We start from the raw sequence: 24,507 nt of genomic DNA, 5'->3' as shown, positions 1-24,507 counted from the left end.
TCCATCACTAAAATGATTGGGTCGTTTTTAAACAATGTTCTGCTCCAAGGCAAAGGATTTCCTTGAATATCAATATTCAGTTACTTTTTCACTCCAATCTCTCTTATGCTTTAGCCTTTTAATAGTTACTGCTTTGGTTATTTTTTTTTTTTCCCAAGTTGTTTTCACTGATTTGAGTTCTCCTTCAGCCACATGAATTCAAGGTGATAGTTTGGAGAAATAGCAGGATCTCTTCCTGGCTCAGGAACATGACTGTTTAACACAGGACATATGGAAAGTTTGTGGAACCTGGTTGAGGTTTTCCATAATCTAAGAAAGATCAGCTTCTGAGGGGCTGCTTTGATTTCCATTGTCATCCACTCGTGACCTCCCTTGATGCCTGCCTTTGAGAAACCTGGGCAAAGCCCAGGGACTCCTGGCTACTTGCCTTCCTCCCACTCACAGGCCTCTTCTGTCTCATGAGCACAGGGTTCCCTGGATATCCCTGTACGTCCTTAGAAGAAAAGTTCTGTCCTATGTTTCAGTTTAAATCTGCCTTGAAGTCAAAACCTAACGTCATCCCATGGACATTGCCGTATTATTTTTCCTAGTTCTTCCTTCCTTCTCCTTGGATTCTTCCATATGCTCTTGGCAACTCAGTAGGTAAACCATGTTTATGAGTATCTTTTGGACATCATGAACTATTCTAGCTATTGACTACCTTATCCCAGTGATCAGTTTCTTGCATTAATCTGGGGCTTTTCTTTCAGGTTTGATTGAAAGAACCAGCCTCCTTGCTGGGTGACTCAGAGGAAGATAAAAGGAAACAGTACGCAGAATCCAGCTATCACCTCCATCCCCGGACATTTAAATAACCCTCTTGATCCTCAGCCCCCTCAAATCACCTGGAAGATTAAATTCCTCATCACAGTGCCTGCGTACAGCGGGCAGAGAGCAGAGCTTGAGACGCACCCTGGCACTACTTGCCTCTGTGATGCTGAAGACATTCTCCTTCCTTTGTATTACAGAGACAATTCAAATTTCCAGGTACAGACCAGTGTCCGGTTGGGGGCAGGGGTGAGTGTTCTCACTCTTCTGAAGAGCAGATACCTCAAAGCTTGGACTAGAGGCAGGCATTTGAGGGGTGTAGAGCATAAGCCCCAGCCCAGGTGCACTAAAAGGGAAGACCCTGGGAATGAGCTTAGGGCATACCTGGAGCAGGGCATCCAACCACTTTCTGGCCTTGTGGCTGTGGAGGACAGCAGGGCTCAGGGTGAAACCACGGGCTCACTTCAGTTTGGGAGATGAATGTCAGTTCTCCCCCTCTGCAGAGTTGTAAACTTTGGAAGATGCTCGTTGAACATTCTGCACTATGGAGACGTGTACCTGACACCTTACAGGGTATGTATGGACTCCCCTGAGGAAAATTCTTGATGGTCTCTACTGTAAACCCAGGGTGGCCATTCTTAAACAGAACCCATATTGGGCTCCCTGAAGGCGGAAATATAGGATGACTCGGTAGAGCTGTGATTCTGTCCAAGGGCAGAACATCAATCATTCCACTCCCTGATTTAAATTGAAGGCAGTTAGTTTTAGTCCTTTGATCATCGGAATGTTTGGGTGTTGCAGAGAGAGGCCCCTGTTGTAAGGCATCTCTTCCAGGGACACATGGGATTGGGGTTCCAGTCACTAAGTGCAGGGCTGTGATCTGAAGCATAACTCATTCTGAAATCATGCCAGCTTTAATTAAGGAAGCTGGGGAGAAGTGCCCTCACCAGACTAAACTCTGCGTGTTGTTTACTTGAGGAAACTCCCAGTCACCAAACTGCCCCAACCCCTGCAAGTAAGCAACTACACAACTGTGAAATTTCAGAGTCATGGATCTTCAAGGAAAGTGACCTTCCTCCACTACTGTTCCAACACAACCTTGTCCTGGGTGCTGTTCCTGCTGTCAATAGCAGGCAGGTGGTGAATGTGCCCAGGCTGAAGGCTCTGTGGTTCCTGGTGCTGGAAGACATTCCCCTGGTGTCTGACTGGGGCTCCTGATGGCCCTCTCTGAAGGTGATCGACTCCATAGCCTAGACTATAGGTGGCTGCTTCCTGCAGGCAGTATTGCAGTACCTTCAGAAGTTCGGATGAGAGTGAATGGTCTCAACAACCAGAGTGTTGTCACAACTAGAAAGGATGGATTCCCTGCTGCACCTGGAGCTAAAGTACTCCTCCCACCACTGAAGACTTCCTGCTCCTGACACGTTCTCTGTGTGCCTCAAAATGCCCAGCTGCCCCATCCTCAGGCTCCAGGAAGTCCACAGCCTGGACCCAGGGCCTTACAGGAGGTGTCCCTCCGTTGTGTGGCAGCTTTTAGTCCCAGCCAGAGCACATCCACTGAGTGGTGGAAGTGGTACCACATCATGACTTGGTCCCTTCCTCACTATCCTTACCACACACCCTACATCATTTTTATCCATCCCCTTCCTGCCATATGGTTCTCTCTCTGGGGTTCCTATTTTTCAGAAGCATTTTAAACCATGAGAGTCCATAATTCACATTAAACTGTGTTCAGGGAACAGGATCTGGAGTCAAATACATGTGAGCCTAAAAGATAAATCAACCAGTTAGGTGCCATGGAGTTTTGGCCAAGTTACATGAATCCTGTCCAGCTTGATTTCATAAGAGGAAAGTTGGTGATGATAATGGCAAATATATAGGATCTTCTGAATAAACGACAAGATTATAAGTAAATACTCCTGTTATACCTAACACATATCAATATTGATGACGCATTTGGGTAGATGGCTTCTTAGATCTTCCATAATAGTTATCCATGGACTTTGGGACAGGGCAGGAGCAGAAGATGGAAATAAGTTTGAAAGAATTCTTAGGCTGACGGTCTGGGAATGGACAGCACTACTGGAACGGGTGTTCTGTAATCAGGACCACCATCCTAACAGTGGTTATTTCTGAGGAGATGGGTCTACATTGTCAAGTTTTTGAAAATGATTGTTTTTCATATTAAACACTTTTTAGATATATATATTTTAGAAACTATAAAACATGCTGTTTTTAAAGTAATGCTATCAATTTTAAGTAAAATATACATGTTCTGCATGAATATTAAATGGTGGGAGAGTTTAGTATCATCTCAAGATAGTGCTGATGGAGATAAGAAACTACACTCTATGGTCTCCTTGGAGAGGAAAATATACAGACCAAGGGCCGCTGGTGGTTGTGCAGTAGATAACTGGCTCTGAAACAGACAAAGCCCTGATTTATACCATCTGCTGATTTTTCTTGTATATAATGGCAAAATCCAAGCTAAAAAGAGCTTACCACCCAATTCACAAAACTGTGGAATATTTTATAAGCAACTCTTAGGAGGTTAAGCATACCAGGTTAAGCATAGCTCTATGAGAGGAATTGAAATGTGTTAAAGAAAATTAGTAACTCCTTTATGGCCTAAAGGCAGGAGTTCATTGGTGGAATTGAGAAAGAGTGATCGATCACTGGGATGCCCTAGCTCATCTTTTAGGGAAGTTAATTAGGGTAGCTCCCCCCATCTCAGACTTAGTGACCCCTTGAGTGGACCTAGCTTTTAATAGTTGAGAGGAATAAAGGCCAGAAACATGATTATTTCCCCTTTTGAAACCAGCCCTGCCCTGTTTTATGTGTTTGAGAAGGAAGAGACTTCACGATTTTTTCTGCTGCTCAAGATAGAGCCTAGTTATGGTGAATGATTGTACACAATCAGGACCCAGGGGAGACTTCGGCTGTGAACGACTTCCTTGATGCAGTATTAGCATCTCCCGTCTTGAGTTAAGTGGGAGTCCACAACTTGATTAAGATGCTGCCAAGGCTTGACACCCAGGGGAGATAATCCAAAGTTTAAGTGTGTGGCCCAGCCTCTTCAACTGCTGTGAGTTTCTAAAAGAATTAACTTTATCCCTCAGCACTGGGTGTGGAAGATGTAGGCTTCTTTGGACATACCTCTGTTCCATTGCTTGACAATTTGAAATTTACCTAATGCTTAGAGCAAGATGTTTGGAATGGGTGGATGGCAGTCCAAATCAGACTTCTACTTTAAGTGAACACTGTGGTCAGTTTAAATTCAGAAAAGGTTATGGGATGACTGCTCTAAGAAGAATGATCCAGCTATTTCTGTCCTTAATTACCAAGTCATTTCCATCAGCAATAGGAAGAAAACTTCTAAACCCAGAAAATGCCGTTACCTAATCTCAAACAAAGAAAAGATGAGCTCCAGTCCCATGCCAGTACCAAAGGGAGCTTTTATATACCCTAAACTCAAGGGTCTTTCAAAAGGAGGGACTGTTAGAGGCAGGTGTAATGTAGCCCCAAGCATGAAGAGAGCCAGGTGGTCACCTGACTATCTCAGAGCCTATCCAATGCCAGCCTGATGCAGTTGCTTGGAAGTGGTGGGTTGAGTGATAGTTGACATTTCTTGGGCAGTTGGCTGTTCTCCATTTATTTCATGTTAAGTGGGAATAATGAGAAGACCTGGCTCTTATTTAAGTCTAAAACCACTGATTTTTGTGAGTCTCCCTAAGGATGACATTGAGCACCATTTTTTACTCTCACACTTTTTTTGTTTGTTTGTTTTGTTTTTTGCTTTTAGGGCCATAGTTGCAGCATATGGAGGTTCCCCAGCCAGGGGTCAAATCAGAGCTACAGCTGCTGGCCACAGCCACAGCCACAGCAACGCAGGATCTGAGCCATGTCTGTGAACTAAACCACAGCTCATGGCAACACCATATCCCCAACCCACTGGGTAAGTCCAGGGATCGATCCTACACCCTCATGGATCCTAGTCAGGTTGGTTAAACAGGTGGGCTATGAAGGGAACTCCTACTCTCACACTTTTGACATGTGCTTATCATCTCTGTGTTGCAGTTTCCTCGTATTAATGTGAATTGTAACACTACCTCACTTTTAATATTTTTGCAAGAACGACTCAGTCCATTTGAAGTCCATAGAATTTTGCCTTGTGTACTTGAAAGCTCCAGTTGTTGACTTGATAAGTTTGATGCAAAACATCACATAAAGACCAATTCCTTCAGAAATTGTATTAATTTAGTAAAGTTTACATACAATAATAAGAAATGAAAGAAATAATGCATCTAGTAATCCAGGAGATCCAAGTCACTTGAGTCATCTGGAATATTTGAGGGCAGTTGTTCTCAATTCTCCTAACACAGGCCCTTGACCTCTGAACCATCTGCCCATAGGACCTGATTCAGCATTCTTTTGATTTCAGGGCACTGATTCTTCATGGTGGTATGATGATGAGAAGGATGACAATGACAGAAAATTTTTTTAAATCCAGTATTTGTGCTCAAAATGAATGTTATTGAATGATTTTTCTTCAAAAACAATATGTTCTTTTATATCTCTATATTTCCATGTATCTTAAAACATGTCCTAAGTCTTTCAAACTTTTAATACCATGGTTGACCCTGGACATCATGGGGGTTTACAACTTTATAGTCAGCACTCCATATCTGCAGTTCCACATCCATTCATTTTAGGTGTATTGCAAGCAGACATGATAGCTCTAATCTAGAAAAGAAGTTGGTTATTTTCAATTTAGAGCAGTAGAAGAAATTGGAATGATTGACTAGATGTCGAGCCAGCCAGAACACTGCATGAAAGATGGGAAACGGGCTGACACTGAGTCTTGGGTCATTCCAGTGAGGTTGAGGAATTCTGTGCAGAGGACATGGGAGAAGGACTGTTTAGAGTAGATTGAAGACAGGAGACTGAGGTGTCAGCTAAGGCTGGGAACATTTCTGCGAAGGAGGTCACAGTTCAGCTTTTGTTTTCAAGTAGTGATTCATATGTGGGGAGATAATTGTTGATGCTAACAATATATATTATAAAAACAATCCTTGGGAGTCTTGGCAAGTCAGGGGAGAGGAGGTTATGAGGAAATGATACTGGCTTCCGGTTTTGGGATGAAAGGAGGATAGATAGGCAGGGACTTCTGAGAAAATTAGCTGAAATGAAGGAATTGCTTGTGGAGAGAGGGCAGTTTTCTGGTAAAGAACGAAACAGGAGAGAAAGGAATTTAGTTGGAGACTGAGGCTGGACTTAGCCAGAGGCAGCAGGAGGCTTGATTTTGAAGGGAGGAGAGGAGTAACTGATGGGTATGAATGGAAGAATATTTGTAAATATTATGATTGTCAAATGAATTTGTCACATTATGTGATTCATCTGCCTTATAAACTGAATTGTGTGCCTCAAAAGTCAAATATTGAAGTTATCCTCAGGCCTCTGTGTGTGATGATACTTGGAGATGAGGCCTTAAAATTGTAATTAGGTTAAAGTGTTATTAGGGTGGGCCCTAATCCAATTTTGCTGGTGTCTCTGCAAGAAGAGGAGAATATGGCACAGTCATGTCCAATGGGAAGACCTATGAAGACACAGGGAGAAGACAGCAGTCCAGGAGCTAAGCAGGGAGGCCTTAGATGAGACCAGCCCTGGCTTCACTTTGATTGCAGACTTACAGCCTCCAGAATTGTGAGAAAATAAATTTGTTATTTAAGCCATCCAATCTGTGACACTTTGTTAAAACATCCTTAGAAAACTTATATAATATGTGCAGTAGGAAATAACTTCATCTTTTGAAAGGTAAGAATGTGTAGATTCAAAAGGCATGGGAAAAACTTGGAAGTATTTTTTAAAGCAAGGAATTGAAACATTTACTTTGTAAAACATAGTAGAGTTGCCAGATATATTTGACATCTGCTAGAGGTAGTGATTCTGTGTTTCAGTAGGGATCAACTGAGTAGTGTATGTGTCAGATGCAATCCTGGAAATGGGATCTCAAAGGGGAAGTGTGATTAATAGTTCAAGACACCTAGAAAATGTTCTGGTCTTGGTAAATACCTATTGAAATGAGTAAGTGTGAATTAAACTGAGCAGGAAAAATGTAGAGAGATGTAGCTTAATGTTTGAAAGGTAAAATCAATACATTGGAGGTCCCCATGTGGCAGAGAACCTGAATATGAGGTGTAATTTTATGAAAAAGTAGGAAGGAAGTAAGGTTTTAGTAACAGGATGGGGCTCCTGATGATTAACACCAGAAGTGATATTCCAGGTAAAACCTAGATGTGATATGTAATTCTTAAGGAATTTGAGGTAGGAGACAGACAAAACAAAATTTAAACTATGAATGTGTCATTTTCCACCTGTGACTTTGTTATATGATTAAATTTTTTGGACCTCTTCAAAGGTCATTTGTTAAATTGGTTAAATTGGTAAACTGACTAAAATCTCCAAGTTTATTGTAAGGATTAAATGGGTGAGTTATGTAAATATCCAAGCACAGAGTCATGTTTGATACAAATATATCTTTTTTTTCCTTTTTCTGGACCTCAGGTACGAATGGGTGAGTTTATCCTCTTTTGTTTATGATGCATTATCATCATTTGCCATGAAATATATTTAGTTATTATTGGTATTTTAGGGGAGAATTTACACTTTATAAATGCTTTCTCTGTGCGTCTGTCACACACATTTGTGTGCATATGCGTATATATGCATGTACACATACATGTGTGTGTGTATATAATGAAATGCAGGAATATTGTAGCTAATGAAGGTTAATACAGAACAGGATTTCAACTACCACTTTACTAAGGTAATCAGATGGAGTTAACTAGATTTTCTCCTAAACCCCAGCCATCTTTGACCTAGAGGATAAGACTGTCCATGATAGTAACAGACTCTTGTCCCCCTGCTGCTTTCTGGTGCAGGGTGAGAGGTGGGGGCAGTTAGGGACTAGACTCTCTCAGTGGGTGCCATGGTTCCTCCAAATGGAATAAGTCCTTGAATTAACTCCATATCAAAGAAATTATTGGTTGATTGACTTCCAAGTCTGTGAGGAACAGAACAAAAAGTCGGGGTTGAGGGAGTGCTGGAAGGGAGTGAGGCTCCAGAGAGCTTCCAGGAGTGCTGGAGAAGCCTTGCTGGTACATATGGCAAGAATCAAGACATGGGAGCACTTCCCAGTGTTTACCTTTAGGTGAAAACCAAAAGCTACATGTAGCACGAGGCAGGGGTCACTGGTTTGATCAGTGAAGGAACTGCATAACTCTGGATGCTATGGGCTAATTAACGTATAAAGCTCAGTACTTTTAATGTTCTTATCCATTAGTTATCTGTATTTCTGTGTTTTTTGTTAGCAACTATAGTTATAGTCCCTTTACTTTGACCCTGAAAAAGGAGAAGAGGCCTCTGTATTTCTCATCGAGTGCACTGCATGTCTTTTAGACTTGGAGGTCACACCCAGGTACAGGTTTGGGGCTTCATGAAATGGTGGACTGGGAGGTGTGCACAGGACTCAAGTCTCATGGCTTCTCTCCCTATCCTCAGCTTTGCCTGCTTAATACATGGATTGTCAGTGAGTGAAAACCCAGAGCAAGACTGCTGGCAACAGAGTTATTGACAATGCAGCCACTGGTGAGTAGGCAGTGCCTCTTTCTACTGAAATTGCATTCACAGTACTGATGCCAGATGGGTGGTTTCTCTTATTTGCGTGGATGTTCTAAGTATAGTTAAGAAGTATTCAGGGGCTTGAGCTTCAGTGAAATTTCTCCAGAACTCTGGGATGGTTATCGTGGGTCAAGAAGTCCTTAATAACTAGTATCCTTCCTAACATCACACTAATGTATCCCAGCCTCCATTAAGCTTGTGTATTTAGAAGAAATGAGAGAAGTTTTCTTTCTCTAATTCTGTCTGTGGTCTCACTGGGAGGTAGTTCACTCTTGAATCATGTTTTTGGCTATCGTGGTCCAAGAGCTGTGGTGAATAGAGATAGGGGAGGAGCAGGACATTGCAGTCCAACAGGGAGGCTGATGTTTCATAGGTGAGTTGAGTCATCCAGTTCTTTCAGGTCCTGGGTGCAGGCTGTGAAGTGTCAAAAGAGCACCAGAAGTTCAGGCCAGAGAGGGCATGAGGAGTCATTCATTTATTTTTTTTTTTTTTTTTTTTTTTTGTCTTTTCTAAGGCCACTCCCGTGGCATATGGAGATTCCCAGGTTAGGGGTCCAATCAGAGCTATTGCTGCCGGCCTACGCCAGAGACACAGCAATGCAGGATCCAAGCCACGTCTGCAACCTACACCACAGCTCATGGCAACGCCGGATCCTCAACCAACTGAGCAAGGCCAGGGATCGAACCCGCAACCTCATGGTTCCTAGTTGGATTCGTTAACCACTGAGCCATGATGGGAACTCCCATTTATTTTTTTTACCAGTTTGAAATTTAACATTTTGATAGAATATGTTTGCACTTTCAGAAACTCCCTAAAATGAACATTAACCCTTTTTTCCATATTTAGTAGCTAGAACTAACATATGGGAAGTATTATTTCCTTAACTGTGGCTCCATATTTGGGGGAGTAGAGTGGAGTAAAATTTAAGGCCCTGTGGAAAGTTTTGAAGGACGCGGTAGACCAAAACCAGTCAGGAGGCTTCCCTTATCTTACAGCAGAGAGACAGACAAAAATAGGACACAGTGATAACTGGTGTTTGAGGTCGCAGAGAAAATTGAGAATGAAGTCCTTATACCACAGGGATGGTCAGGTTAGGACTGTCCTTCAGGGCAGCCATCTCATAGGTCCCTGGCTGTGCTGCTTAACCATCTGACCTTCTTACTCTGAACATGCGGGTTCTGGAGCTCAGTCAGACCACATCGATTGATACCAACTTCTGTGTGAAGTTGTTCATTTCTGAAGAATGCTGGAGATGTTTTCAAGGTTCTTGGGACATTTTAGTGAGCAACAGCCTAAGGTGTGTATTTAATACATATTTACTTAGGTAGGAAGAACTTCATCCATTAATTCATTGAATGCTTCAACACTCATAACAGGTTATTAATCCACTTAACAGATGTGGAGTCTGAAGTTCATTTAGGGGAATGATGTAGCCACAGCTGTAGTTTAAAAGTGGCAAATCATAGTTATTATTTGCCTTGTGATGTGTCTATAAAATTATTTGAAATTAATGAGGAAGAAAGATCTATGAATTTTTAAGTGCAAGTTTTAATCACATGTCTGCACTCATAGTTACCAGGTTTTTGGGGGTAATTTCAAGATTGTATTACATTACACTTCATGTTATATTCCTTTATAATGAGGAATATTATTAATTTAGACTATGCATATCTCTGTGATATAGCTGAAAAACGCATGCCAGCTCAAGACTGAGAATGAACTAAAGGGGACCCCAATCTCAGTTTGATCTTTCTACACACCCAGCTTCTCTGCCCTTCTCCTTAGAGCTGTCCTCTCAACCCTCCTGCACTGGATGTTAGTAAGAATTTCTCTGACTAAACGAAAATATCCATGTTTTAGGAATCTGTGACATTCGAAGATGTAGCCATAGACTTCAGCCAGGAGGAGTGGGCCCTGCTTGACACATCCCAGAGAAAGCTCTTCAGAGATGTGATGCTGGAAAATATCAACCACCTGGTCTCTCTAGGTGAGTCTGTCCATATTTATGTCTGTAGGTAGGTGGGTGGGTAGGTAGGTAGGTATTCGTTGGTTCAATCAGTAAGTATGTAGAACAGCTTCTCATACCAACCCCACACTCTATCCTGGTTCTTTCTTAGACCTTATAACTACATGAAGGAAAGTTGTTTCTTCATATTTTACTCACATATAGTTCGTCACCCCACTAAAATGTAATCTTGACCACAATTCACTGTCTTTCTTGGTACTCAGTCCCTAATACTCAGAACAGATTTGAGAATTCAATGAATATTTTTTTGAATGCATAAGTTGAATAAATATTTTCTAAATAATTATTCTGCTCTAGTCACTATGCTGAGGCTTGACTACAGACTAGTGAAAATAACAAAACTTTGACTATTCTTGTAGAACTTAGGATTATTGGCATCTGTTTGGAAATAATATTCAACCCACTGTGGAGACATTTAATGTCTCATTTCTGAAAAAACTTAGCATTTCTGTATTCTGTCTTCAGACATGGCTATGGACATCAGCAACCAGAGGTCTTCACTATTTTGGACACACAGTCTGTATTTCAGTTATTTCAGTGTTTTCTCTGTTCAGGATGTTGTTGCTTGGGTTGAACCTCAGTGGTCTCCTTACTCTTCCTCAGTAACCTGTCCTGGACTTGATGACCATACATTTTTATTAGCATAGAACTCAGAATCCATGTTTTCTTTTTCCATGAACAGGGTATCATCATAGCAAATCGGATGTGATTTTCCACTTGGAACAAGGTGAAGAGCTGTGGTTTGAAGGAAGAGGATTTTTCCAAAGCCACAGTCCAGGTATGTAGCAGGGGCCTGTGCTTCAGTATGAGGTGGTGCCTGTTCAGTGGGTGAGTACTTAGAAATATCAACTGAAGATTTTGTTAAACGAGTAATATTTCCTAAAATGTAGGTGAAGGACATTGGGGCAAAATTCTTCAAATGTTATCATTCCTTATGTATTTCAATCACATGTGTCCTTCCTGCCATTTTTTTTTTTCCAAGCTTTAGGGAAAAGGATATTCATATACTTACTGAAATTAACCCTTTCACATAATAACTGTTGTTCTCATCTTCCTCTTTGAAGGTTTTCCCTCTCTTTACCTACCCAACATCTTATCTCCATTTTAATATTTTCATATTTCAGTCCTGAAAATCTTTACTAATTATCAGTGCTCTATAATGTATTTCTGTTTCCTATAGTATTTCCTATCAAAGTGCCAAATTTTTTAAATATACTCACATGGGTCTTGTGACTTTTCAACATTTTCATTCCCCTAATGCCATTCTAATTTTTTTTCAATTATTTTAGGCAGGGAAAGTGCCCTTAAAGAAGAAATGTTAGCCACATGGAATATCAGCAGTAAGGATATTCCTTTATAATGAGGAATATTATTAATTTAGACTATGCATATTTTAGGCAGGGAAAGTGCCCTTAAAGAAGAAATGTTAGCCACATGGAATATCAGCAGTAAGGATACATCTACAATCATCCCAGTGGTAAGTTTCATGAATTTTAGCCCTGGTCGTCCAAATTAAAGACCTGGCAGTGGGATGTTAGTAATTGAGCACAATAGGTTGATATACATTATGTTGGGACTAAGCTATTTTTGAGCAAACAGTTTTGTATGGTTTGAATTAAGTGAAGAAATTAACCTGAGCTCAAAACCATAACTTCATATCTTTAACAAATAAATAAATAAATGGCAACTACATAAACAATGTTCATATGCCTAGTCTTTGAAATGTATTAATCTATAAATTAATCTATAAGCTCTGCAGTTAGGGTGCTGGAAAGAAAAAGTTTTATGTATACAAGAAGTAACACATCCTGTGTTCCAGGTAACACTGTAAAGATTTTAAATGGAGACTTCCACTGAATGATTTGTTTTAGATCCACGCATAGAAAAATGAATGTATGAATGTATGTAAGTAAACCATTAATGGCCTTTTATCTTCCTTCCCTAAAGCAGGTATCTCACACTCCAGAGGATCCCTTTGAATGTAATGATTTGGGAGAAGATTTCATATATAGCTCAACACTGAGTCAGCATTTGTTAACTCACATGGAAAAAATACCCTGTATCAGCAAACAGTGTCAGAAACCCCTCAGTGACCAATCATACCTTAATCAGCATAAGCAGATCCACACTAGAGGTAAGTCATGTGAGTGCCATCTGTGTGGGAAAGCCTTTAGTAATTGCTCTAGCCTTAGAAGACACGAGATGACTCACACTGGCGAGAAACCCTATGAATGCCATATCTGTGGGAATGCCTTTATTCAAAGCTCTGACCTTAGAAAACACAATCTAACTCACACTGGAGAGAAACCATATGAATGTCATCTCTGTGGGAAAGCCTTTAGTCAGTCCTCTAACCTCAGACAGCATGAGAGGACCCACACTGGGGAGCAACCTTATGAATGTCAACTGTGTGGGAAAGCCTTCAGTAAATGTTCTGCTCTTAGACGACATGAGAGAACTCACACTGGAGAGAAACCTTATGAATGTCATCTCTGTGGGAAATCCTTCAGTCAGTGTTCTGCCCTTAGACGACATGAGGGAACCCACAATGGAGAGAAAAGTATGAATGCCTTCAGTAAATATTCTGACCTTAGATGATGTGGAACAAAAGTTACAAATGTAGAGGAGACTTCAACCATAGCTTTAGCATTTAAACACAGAGGACTCACATTGAAGAAGCACTGCAATCAATGTGAAAGATCCTTCGTTCATCTGTACTCATTTTGACATCTGCAAACTTAAGTAGAAGAGAATCTATGTGTGTGACATTTATGTGGCAAAACCTTCAATGAGTGGTCTGATCATAGATGACATTGGAGAACTCATACTGTAAATATAAGGAATGTGGAAGTCTTTAACAACAACTCTAAACTATAAACACACTAGAGAGCTTGCACAGGGAGAACCCAGGTCTATAATCAAGGTGAAGATGCTTTCATCTATAATTCATGGTTAAGCAACATGAGCAAAATCCATTTGGAAAAACACTTAGGTGCTTAATCACTGAACAAACATTCACGCAAGCAGTCTTTTTTTTTCTTTTTAGGGCTGCACCTGCAGCATATGGAAGTTTCCAGGCTAGAGGTCAAATTGGAGGTGCAGATGCCAGCCTACACCAAAGCCACAGCAACACGGGATCCAAGCCACATCAATGACCTACTCCACTGCTCACAGCAACACTGGATCCTTAACCCACTGAGTGAAGACAGGAATTGAACCCACATCTTCATGGATACTAGTCAGGTTCATACCCTGCTGAACATGGGAACTCCCTCAGCCAAGCAGTCTTGATATGCACAAGAACACTCCATGAAGGAATAACCCCTAAAATGGATGTAAGAGAATGAAGGCTCTTGAGGAGTACCAAGTAATTCATTCTGGAGAAGTGATTCAATGAAAAATCCTTTATTCATGGAGCAATGCCTGTGGTCCATTGTGGACTCAGACTGTACAAAACACTTTCAGCGTAATGAAAGAAGGAAAGTTTTCAATGATTTCTCATTTCATAATCAACCTTAAGGTTCTCACACTGAGGAGATGGGGATCCTAAAATCAAAGTGGAGAGATTTTCATCTAGATTTCACATTCAGAAAACTAAGTTTAGGAGGAAAAAAAACTTTTCAAAGTTCTTTTAACATACAATTTAGCAAATAATTCTGAATTTGTAGAGAACTATTAATGGGGTAAATCTGACATATAAATGCAAGATAGTAAAGTGATTTGGGAATACCCAAATGCAGAATTTTGTAAGAAATTAAACATTTAGATTAATTTTAGATTACTTGTAAATATTTGAACAATAAACTTTGTTACTGAAAAACCTACTATGTTAGTGAAGTTCTAGTTTTCTTTATGCAGCTGTAAACACACAGATCTGGGTCTGCACTCCATAATGTGTGGGTGATTCAGCCCTACTCTCTGAGTCTCCCTTTTCTCTAACAGCTACTTACAGACAACTCATCTCCATTCATTCCAGTTTCCCACCAACATCAGCTGTCACCAGCCCCTCCAGGTCCAATGCAGCTCCCCATTCAGGCAGAGGTTGCTGTTGCAATTGGGTGGGAAGCGATGAGGCTGGCCGAAACACAGCACTGCATCACTATATCTGAACAAGGTGAGAGCTACCATTGCTGGTGCTTGTGAAGGTGGCGGATTAGAAGATGTGTGGAGCTCAGACAAACATGTCAGGACTATCCCAGCAGGCACCCCAGCCCATGCCAGGCACCCATCCTGACTCCAGTGTTGCTCCCCTATGGGGGTGAGGACACCAATCTTGAGAAGGAAAAGCTCATGCTTAGAGAGAATGGAAACATTCTGTGGCTCAGTTTCTTCAATTCTAAGGTGGGAGGAAGCTTAGCGCCCTTATCTTAAAAGTTGTAATGAGTACTACTAATGCACTGATACTGTGTACACCAAGTTGTTACTGCAGGTAGTAGGCATTTTGTGTTTGAAAATAGAGAATATTTTTTACAAATTGGATGTAGGTACACCACTCTTATCTAATTTTTAATATTGAAATGGTTCATTTAAAAATATAACAGGTTTGTATTATTACTACGTTTAACCTGCTTAGGACATATATAATTTACCCTAAAGCTCTAGTTGACTTTAGCTGTGATCCTGAGCCACAACTGAATTTGAGACTTAGATGGTGGCTTAATCAGAAATCTTTACCTCTTCTGCCCAAGTATGTCTCTAGGTGGGAAGTGCCTATCCTGGGGCCTATCCTGGGGTGGGGCCTATGCCAGGGCTGGGACTCCCTGGGAATGATGTACACGCTTCCTTCTCAGATGAGCTCACATCATCCCACTGGGTTTTTCCACACTGGCCTATGCTTATGCATGTGCTGGGCATTTGTGAGATCAAGGGATTTCAGAACTGGTGACATAAAATTATGACCACAGGGGGGCAGCATCACACAGCAAGATATATTGGGTGGCACAAAGGCAGCTTGCCCATCAAGAGAAGTACCTCCCAGGATGAATCCTTCCAGAGGCTAGAGTGTGGGGCCACCATGGGGAAAGAGATAGAGCAAAGGGACTCTGGGGAGGTGTCTGGAAAGGAGAGGGAGGTTCGTTGTGTACGTGAAGTCCCTCAGCCCCAAGATGAGGAATCTCTGGGTCAGAGAACTACGAAAGGCCAGCAGAAGCTTCGAGACTTGTGCTGCCTATGATTTACCTTACCTTTTGGCCAGCAGGTTTTGGGTGCATTTTTACAGGATGTATACAGCAGGAAGTATCTAAATAGTTTAAAATCTACTATGTTTAAAACAATTCAGTATGTAAAAATTTGTATTTGGCACTGATGGGCTTTTGAAATAATGGACATGGTCTCCTGCGAAGATGTAAACAGGCCCAATGCACAAGGACCATCTCTGACTCATTTATAAAACACCACCTGATAATTTCCATTGGTCTTTTTTTCTTCATATTTACTGATTATTTATTTTGCCTATTCAAATCTGATGCTGGAACCTTCTATTTTATATAATGTAAAACATATAGGTGAAAACCTATGTACTTTTCGACTCCAGAATATCTCTTTGACTCCATTTTATAATTGCTCTATCTATCTACATGTCTCTGTCTCTGTCTCTGTCTCTGTCTCTCTCTCTCGCTCTCTCTCGCCTATGCCCACAGCCTGGAGAAGTTCTGGCCCATGGATAATTTAATCTGTGTCACAGCAAGTAGAGACAATGCCAGATCCTTATCCCACTGAGCCACCAGGGAACTCCTATAATTCCTATCTCTTTATTGAAACTCTTGATTTGATGAAGCATCATTTGCCTGGTTTCCTTCAGTTCTTTGAGCATCACCGAGACATTCATTTAAAGTCTTTGTCTATTCAGGCAATATTGCAAAGCCACAGTAATCAAGACAGTGTCATACTGGTACCAAAACAGACATATAGACCAATGGAACAAATTAGAGAACCCAGAAATAAGCCCAGATACCTACAGTCAATTAATCTTCAACAAAGTAGGCAAGAATAGGAAAATGGAGAAAAGTCAGTCTTTTCAGCAAGTGGTGCTGGGAAAACTGGACAGCTGCATGTAAATCAATGAAACTGGAACACGCCCTCACACCATGCACAAAAATAAACTCAAGGAGTTCCCATCGTGGTGCAGTGGTTAACGAATCCGACTAGGAACCATGAGGTTGCGGGTTCGGTCCCTGCCCTTGCTCAGTGGGTTAACAATCCGGCGTTGCCGTGAGCTGTGGTGTAGATTGCAGACGTGGCTCGGACCCCGCGTTGCTGTGGCTCTGGCGTTGGCCGGTGGCTCCAGCTCCGATTCGACCCCTAGCCTGGGAACCTCCATATGCCGCGGGAGCAGCCCAAGAAATAGCAACAACAACAATAACAACAACAACAAAAGACAAAAATAAATAAATAAATAAATAAACTCAAAATGGCTGAAAGACTTAAGACAAGACACCATTAAACTCCTGGAAGAGAACATAAGCAAAATATTCTCTGACATCAGCCTTACAAATGTTTTCTTAGGTCAGTCTCCCAAGGCAACAGAAATAAAAGCAAAAATAAACCAATAGGACCTAATCAAACTGACAAGAATTTGAACAGCAAAAGAAACCATAAAAAAAAAACAAAAAGACAACATGGGATGGGAGAAAATAGCTTCAAATGATGCAACTGACAAGGGTTTAATCTCTAAAATATGCAAACAACTTACACAACTCAACAGCAAAAAAAAACCAGCCCAATTTTAAAAATGGGCAAAAGATCTGAATAGACATTTCTCCAAAGAAGATATACAGATGGCCAACAAGCACATGAGAAAATGCTCAACATCACTAATTATTAGAGAAATACAAAATAAAATTACAGTGAGGTGCCACCTGACACCTGTCAGAATGGCCATCATTAACAAGTCAACAAAGAGCAAATGTTGGAATTCCCGTCATGGCGCAGTGGTTAACGAATCCGACTAGGAACCATGAGGTTGTGGGTTCAGTCCCTGCCCTTGCTCAGCGGGTTAATGATCCGGCGTTGCCGTGAGCTGTGGTGTAGGTTGCAGACGCGGCTCGGATCCCGCGTTGCTGTGGCTCTGGCGTAGGCCGGCGGCTACAGCTCCGATTCGACCCCTAGCCTGGGAACCTCCATATGCCGCGGGAGCGGCCCAAGAAACAGCAAAAAGACAAAAAAAAAAAAAAAAAAAAAAAAAAAAAATAGCAAATGTTGGAGAGGGTGTGGAGAAAAAGGTACCCTCTTACACTATTGGTGGGAATGTAAATTGGTACAACCACTATGGAAAACAGTATGGAGGTACCTCAGAAAAGTAACACAGCACTACCATATGAGCCAGCAATTCCAGTCTTAGGCATATATCCAGACAAATCTTTCTTGAAAAAGATACATGCACCACTCTTTTCATTGCAGCACTATTCACAATAGCCAAGACATGGAAACAACCTAAAGGTCCATCAACAGATGAATGAATTAAGATGTGATATGTATACACAATGGGATACTACTCATCCATAAAAAAGAACAAAATAATACCATTTGCAACAACGTGGTTGGAACTAGAGACTCTCATACTAAGTGAAGTAAGTCAGAAAGAGAAATAAATACTATATCACTTACATCTGGAATCTAATATATGGCACAAATAAATCTTTCCATAGAAAAGAAACCCATGCACTCAGACTTGTCGTTGCCAAAGGGGAAAGGAACGGAATGGGATGGACTGGGAGTCTGGGGTTAATAGATGCAAACTGTTGCATTTGGTGTAGATGGGCAATGAGATCCTTCTGTATAGCACAGTCATTTTTGATGGAACATGATGGAGGATAATGTGAGAAAAAAATGTATGTGTGTGTGTGTGAGACTGGGTCATTTTGCTGTACAGTGGAAGTTGACAGAACACTGTAAACCAACTATAATGGAAAAAATAAAAATCATTAAAAATTAAAGACTTTGTCTAGTAAGTCCAATGTCTGTGTTTCTGCAGAGACAGTATCTTTTAATTTTCTTTTTTTTTCTCCCTGAGAATGGGGTGTACTTTTTTGTTTCTTTGTATGTTTTATAAATGAGTCATAATTTTTTGTTGAGTGCTGGATATTTTGAATATTATAATGTGTCTAGAAATCAGATTCTCCTGCCTTCCTGGGATTTGCTCTTGGCACTTCATGTGGATTGTGCTTATTTGTTTGTTTAGGAATTTTCTGAACTCTTCTTGTAAAGGGTCTTTGCTGTGAACGCCACTGATGTCTATGTTAGCTTGGTGGTCACCTTGTGGTTTGAGAGGTATCTCTTTAAACACCTGGAGCCCAAACAAACAAACAACCCTCCCCCACCACACACACAGTATATATATATATGGTCTGCTAGTCTTAGCAAAATATCTGTGTCCTTCCTTCCTTTCTTCCTTTTTTTTTTTTCTTTTTTTTCTGCTTTTTAGGGCCACACCCTTGGCATATGGAGTTTCCCAGGCTAGGGGTCTAATCGGAGCTACATCTGCCAGCCTGTGCCAAAGCCACAGCAATGCCAGATCCAAGCCGAGACTGCGACCTACACCACAGCTCACGGCAACGCCAGATCCTTAACCCACTGAGCGAGGGCAGGGGTCGAACCCACACCCTCCTGGTTCCTAGTTGGATTTGTTTCTGCTGCACCACGACGAGAACTTTTGCTTTCTTTCTTCTTTTTTTGCCATGCCTACAGCATGCAGAAGTTCCTGAGTCAGGGATCAAACCCATGCCACAGCAGTGACAGCCTCAAATCCTTAAGTAGGCAACAAGGGAACTCCCTAGATTCCACTTCTGAGCTATAATCTCCACCTGCGTGGATTACAAGTGTGAAAAATGAATTACATTTCAAAATGAAGTTATTAACTCTTCTACAAATAAAAATTCCTTCTCTTCTAGTCTTCAAAGTCAGATAATGGTTCCCCTAGATATCCAAGGATCAATCTTTGACACTATTTCAGAACCACATAAGCCAGCACTGCTGTCACCTCTACACTGAGTACTACTGTCATCCTGCATTTTCACTGTAGTATTCATGCACATGTAACTGCTCCATAGTCATTAGGTGTCAGGAATTAAATACCTTTTCTTCTGAGGTTGCATCTTTAAATTTTAAGCCTTTCCTTCTCAATTAGTTGGCTTGAGTAGGCCCTATATTTTCTTCTGGTTACTCATCTAATTCCTCACTGCATTTGTTGGTTTGCTTCTTTCGTCACTGCCAAGACTACCCACAGAAAAATCACCTGCAGAATCTTAAGGCAATTTTTCCTTTGACTGTAATTTATGATGAATAAACAGAAAAACCATGTACATAATCACCTAATCTGCCCTCAGATGGTTATGACAAATGGCCACAGTATGACTAAGTAATCCTCTTCATAAAGTTCAATAGCAAAATAAAGGAGGTTGGATCAACATGGTGAAACTTCTCCACTACTCACCATAACCTAAGTAGATGGAAAACATGTGATATGGCAAGGTTATTAAGTGTGCTGTCATCAAACTCCTGAGATCAGGGCTTCCTTTTTTCTAGGAAAAGACATACATTTGTTTTGGGATGGCACTTTGATATAGTTGATAATTCATTAGATTTATAACACAGTAGATAGACCCTATTTACCATGCATCAATCAAAATAAATCTGATCAAGGAATAGGTAGTTTAACAAAAACTGTCCCTCTAAGTAAATCATTTAGATACAATTATGGAAAACAGTAATTCCTTAAATCCTGTTGGTGTTCTAAAGGCATCCAAAGGCCTCACTACTTTGTGGGGTTTGGCCTTTTCCAGCAAGAACTGCAGGGAATTTATAGCAAGGTGATCAGTATTTATTGTTAAGTGGGTTTAAGCTACCAAAATATTCTCAGGCTGCAGGCTTCGATGAGGCAATTCTACTTCTGGGTATTTATCTAAAGAAAATGAAAAAACTAACTCTAAAAAAAATATGTGCACCCCATGTTCACTGCAGCGTTATTTCTAATAGCCAAGACATGGAAAAAAGCATATGTTCATCAATGGATGTATGAATAATGAAAATATGCTCATATACAATGCAATATTATTCAGCTGTAAAAAGAAGGAAATCATGCCATTTGTAAAAATTTGTGACCTTAAAGGACATTATGCTAGGTGAGATAAGTCAGAGGAAGATAAATACTTTATGATCTCACTTATATGTAAATCTTAAAAAGAAAACAAAACAAAACACCTCATAGATACAGAAGACAGATTGATGATTGTTAGTGGTAGGGATGGGGAATGGGCAAAATGTGTGAAGATGGGCAAAATGTATAAACTTCCAGTCATAAAATAGTTGTGGTGATGTAAAGTACAGCAGGGTGACTACAGCTAATAATACTGTATTGTATATTTGAAAGTTGCTAAGAGAATGGATCTTAAAAGTTCTCATCCAAGAAAAAATGTGTAACTATGTAGTGATGGATGCTAAGTAGGCATATTGTGGTGATTTTGCAATATATACAAATGTTGAATCTCTGTGTTATACACCTGGAACTAATATAATGTTGATATGTCAATTATATCTCAATTTAAAAATTTATTTATTTCAGCAATTCCTGTCACACGGAGGTCCTGCAAAAAGACCTATTGTAAGATTAAATTAATTCAAAATTATCTAAGACATCATTGGATCACACACAAAAAAAATGTTAATCACAGTAATAATTCAACTTGAAAATGAGATAAACTGAGAAGCATTATTTTTAAATATATTGGCAGTAAGGCAACTTCCTCTAAAACCTGGAAAGTAAAATTATGATAAATTCTGACTTGGATGTGAATAAAAGATCAACATTTAAATGTTGTGTGTTTTAACACACCAACTTTTCAAAATTTTTTCAACTACTTTCACTTTATAGAAAAAGCATGCTCTAAAAATTAATAAAAAACATGTAGAGTTGCAAATACTTTGCTCTCGCCTGGGAACTGGGCACAGGTTGACAGTGAGTGACAGAGGGGTGGCAGGTAGAGCCCAAGACACTCCCACCCAATTTAACACAGACACAAAAGGCTGGGTTAGTACCCTGAAACCTGTATGGTTGGCTGGCTGAGGCACAGCTCAACTTCCCTTCGCTCATATTTCTTCTTCCTCATCATTTCCAAAGATGTTCATCTCAAGATGACCCTGAACAAATATCCACACACAGAACCCCATCTCCTCTGCCCCCTGGGAACCAAAACTTGGACACGTGTGAAAAGATTGCAGGGAGATCACAGCAGAAGGAATCAAATTCTGCTGAGGCTGAAAATAAGATAACGATGGATGACATCTTATGAAATGTGTTTTTTGAATAGATATAAGCTGCCGGCAGGAGTAATATCCATGAATCAGTTGGGACAGAAAACAAAATTGTTTGCAGTAGGGAGAAATGTTAAATAGCTCCATCGTCAACTTGGATGAAAAAGGAGATGAGTGGGAAGGTATTTGAAATCAAAGGAGTTCAAATTGTTTGTTTTTCTCTTTTCATTTCAGATTTCAGGTTGGGTGATACCACAACATATTTAAATGCTAAGAGGAGGGTCAGAGAGGGGGAGCCATTTAAAACAAAGTGTATATGGTTGGTTTACAACTCATACAATTCAATATCAAAACTATAAGCAACCCAATTAAAAATTGAGCAGAGATCTGAACAGACATTTTACAAAGAAGTTCAGTAAGCCACAGACAGATGAAAAGATGCTCAGCAATGCTAATCAGAGACTTCCCTGGTCTGGTAGTTAGGAGGCTGCACTTTCACTGCTGTGGCCTGGGTTCAATCCCTGGGCTAAGAACTAAATCCCACATCAAGCCGCACTGCACACCATGCCCCAAAACAACCAGCCAACCAAACAAGAAGACCAATGCTGATCAAAGTAATGCGAGTACAAGCCACAATGAGATATCATCTCACACCTGACAGAATGGCCATCACCAAAATTCTACAAAAAGCAAATGTTGTCTATAAGATGGAGAAAAAAGAACCCTAGTACACTGTTGGCGGAAGGAAAACAGTATGGAGTTTCCTCAAAAAAGTAAAAATAGAAATCTTATATGATCCTACAATTCTACCCCTGGGTATAGATCTGAGAAAAGGAAAACACCAGTTCAAATAGATACATGCACCTCCCATATTCACAGCGGTATTATTACAGGAGGTAAGATATGGAAGCAACGTAAGCGTCCATCCAGAGGTGAATGGATAATGGAGATATGTATATGCATATACATATATACATAAAACATATATACAATGGAATATTGCTCAGCCATAAAAATGAATGAAATTTGCCATTTGCAACAACAAGGATGGACCCGGAAGGTATTATACTTAGTAAAATAAGTGAGACAAGACAAATACTATGTTATCACTTTTATATGTAATCTAGGGAAAAAACCCAAAGAAATGAAAAAAAGCAAAACAGAAATGGACTCACAGATATAGAATACAAACTAGTGGTTACCACTGGGAAGAGAGGAGGAGAAAGGGCCAAATAGGGTTTTGGAATTAAGAGGTACAAACTGCCAAGTATAAAATAAATAAGCTACAAGGATATATTATGCAACAGGGAATATAGACAATATTTTATAATAACTTTAATGGAGTGTAATCTATAAAAAAATACTGTATCGTTATGTTATGCATCTGAAATGAATATAATATTAAACATCAACTATGCTTTTAAAAATTAGATGAAAATAAAGTGTATACATTTTAAATCATAACATACATTCTGTTGTGACAGGAGAGAAAAGGAAGGCACACAAATGTAGAAATAAAGGACCAGCTGAGAAGAAAGGCAATTCCTTTCCTTTTCTTAGAGAGACAGCATAGGAGTGAGTGACTGTACAGGGATACTTTCAGTCTTGTGGAGGAAAGTATCTACATCCAAAATTACCTATTTCATTAGAGTTCGCACATAATCTCCTGAATGTGAGAGAAAAGGATGAGTCCATGGAGATTGAGTGGTAATGGCAAAGGTTTGAAATTCTCTTTTTTAAAATTTATTTACCTTAATATTTTAGTTTCAGGAGAAGTCCTCTTTAATGCTCATGGGAGATGAACTGAAATGCATGATGTAGTATTTCCACAGCAGCCATGATTTCCAGTCATTTTATGAGGAATGAGCTAAATGTCCTCAGACACAGTGAATACTCACAGCGCCCCCTGGTTTAAGTATTTTTCTATTTGGGAACCAGGAATTTTAAACTTAAAGACCCACCTCTACCACCATAAAATTTTCACTCAAATGTATAAATCACTTGTGAATGACATGTAAATGAAATTATTTACTATATTTACTATGTAGGAACATTTGTATTGATGTACCCTCTAACCACGAAATAAAGTATAAAATTGTCTTTCCATGTTCTTCTCATAGTTAATAAATTCTTGAGGTTCCTGTTGTGGCTCAGTGGTTAACAAATCTGACTAGGAACCATGAGGTTGCTGGTTCGATCTCTGTCCTCACTCAGTGGGTTAAGGATCTGGCGTTGCCGTGAGCTGTGGTGTAGTTCGCACATGCGGCTCGGATCTGGCATTGCTGTGGCTGTGGTATAGGCCAGCAGCTACAGCTCAGATTAGACCCCTAGCCTGGGAACCTCCATATGCCATGGGTACATCCCTAGAAAAGACAAAAAGACAAAAATAAAATAAAATAAATTCATAACATGTTCTTGAAAGTACTGTGTGTCCAGTGTTTGAGTCAAGTTCTCTACCCCAGCAACATGTCTTATTTTGTAACCTCAGTAATAATATTTCAAATTTCCATAGTTCTTCATCTTTCATTTTACTTTTTTTTTTTTTTTGGTCTTTTTAGGGCCACACCTGTGGCTTATGGAAGTCCCAGGCTAGAGGTGGAATTGGGAGCTATGGCTGCCAGCCCATACCAAAGCCACAGCAAGGAGGGATCCAAGGCATGTCTATGACCTACACTACAGCTCACTGCAATACCCGATCCTTAAACCACTGAGTGAGGCCAGGGATGGAACCCAAATCCTCATGGATA

At 40.3% G+C, this 24,507-nt stretch overlaps 1 protein-coding gene across 16 annotated transcripts in view; it reads left to right on the top strand.

The window, feature by feature from the left end:
• Window positions 1-24,507, top strand: part of LOC100525433 (zinc finger protein 705A-like) — a 29,713-nt gene that overhangs the window by 4,366 nt on the left and 840 nt on the right. For 2 of the 16 annotated variants that reach the window (XM_021076380.1, XM_013987060.2), the window contains 7 exons: window positions 750-1,026; window positions 1,311-1,380; window positions 8,368-8,454; window positions 10,348-10,474; window positions 11,196-11,291; window positions 11,911-11,990; window positions 12,461-14,337. In XM_021076380.1, the coding sequence (XP_020932039.1) occupies window positions 8,443-8,454; window positions 10,348-10,474; window positions 11,196-11,291; window positions 11,911-11,990; window positions 12,461-13,111 (966 nt within the window). In that variant the 5' untranslated portion in view covers window positions 750-1,026; window positions 1,311-1,380; window positions 8,368-8,442 and the 3' untranslated portion in view covers window positions 13,112-14,337. Of the gene's footprint in view, window positions 1-749; window positions 8,455-10,347; window positions 10,475-11,195; window positions 11,292-11,910; window positions 11,991-12,460; window positions 14,338-14,489; window positions 17,102-17,911; window positions 18,463-24,507 lie in introns of those variants that run through there. The other 14 variants (XM_021076381.1, XM_021076382.1, XM_021076391.1 and 11 more) reach the window with 13 other exon arrangements.

This window comes from Sus scrofa, chromosome 15 (assembly GCF_000003025.6).
Source record: "Sus scrofa isolate TJ Tabasco breed Duroc chromosome 15, Sscrofa11.1, whole genome shotgun sequence".
Classification (NCBI taxonomy): Eukaryota; Metazoa; Chordata; class Mammalia; order Artiodactyla; family Suidae; genus Sus; species Sus scrofa.
The sequence above is the reverse complement of the archived record's forward strand: the minus strand, read 5'-3'. Positions and strand labels throughout refer to the sequence as shown.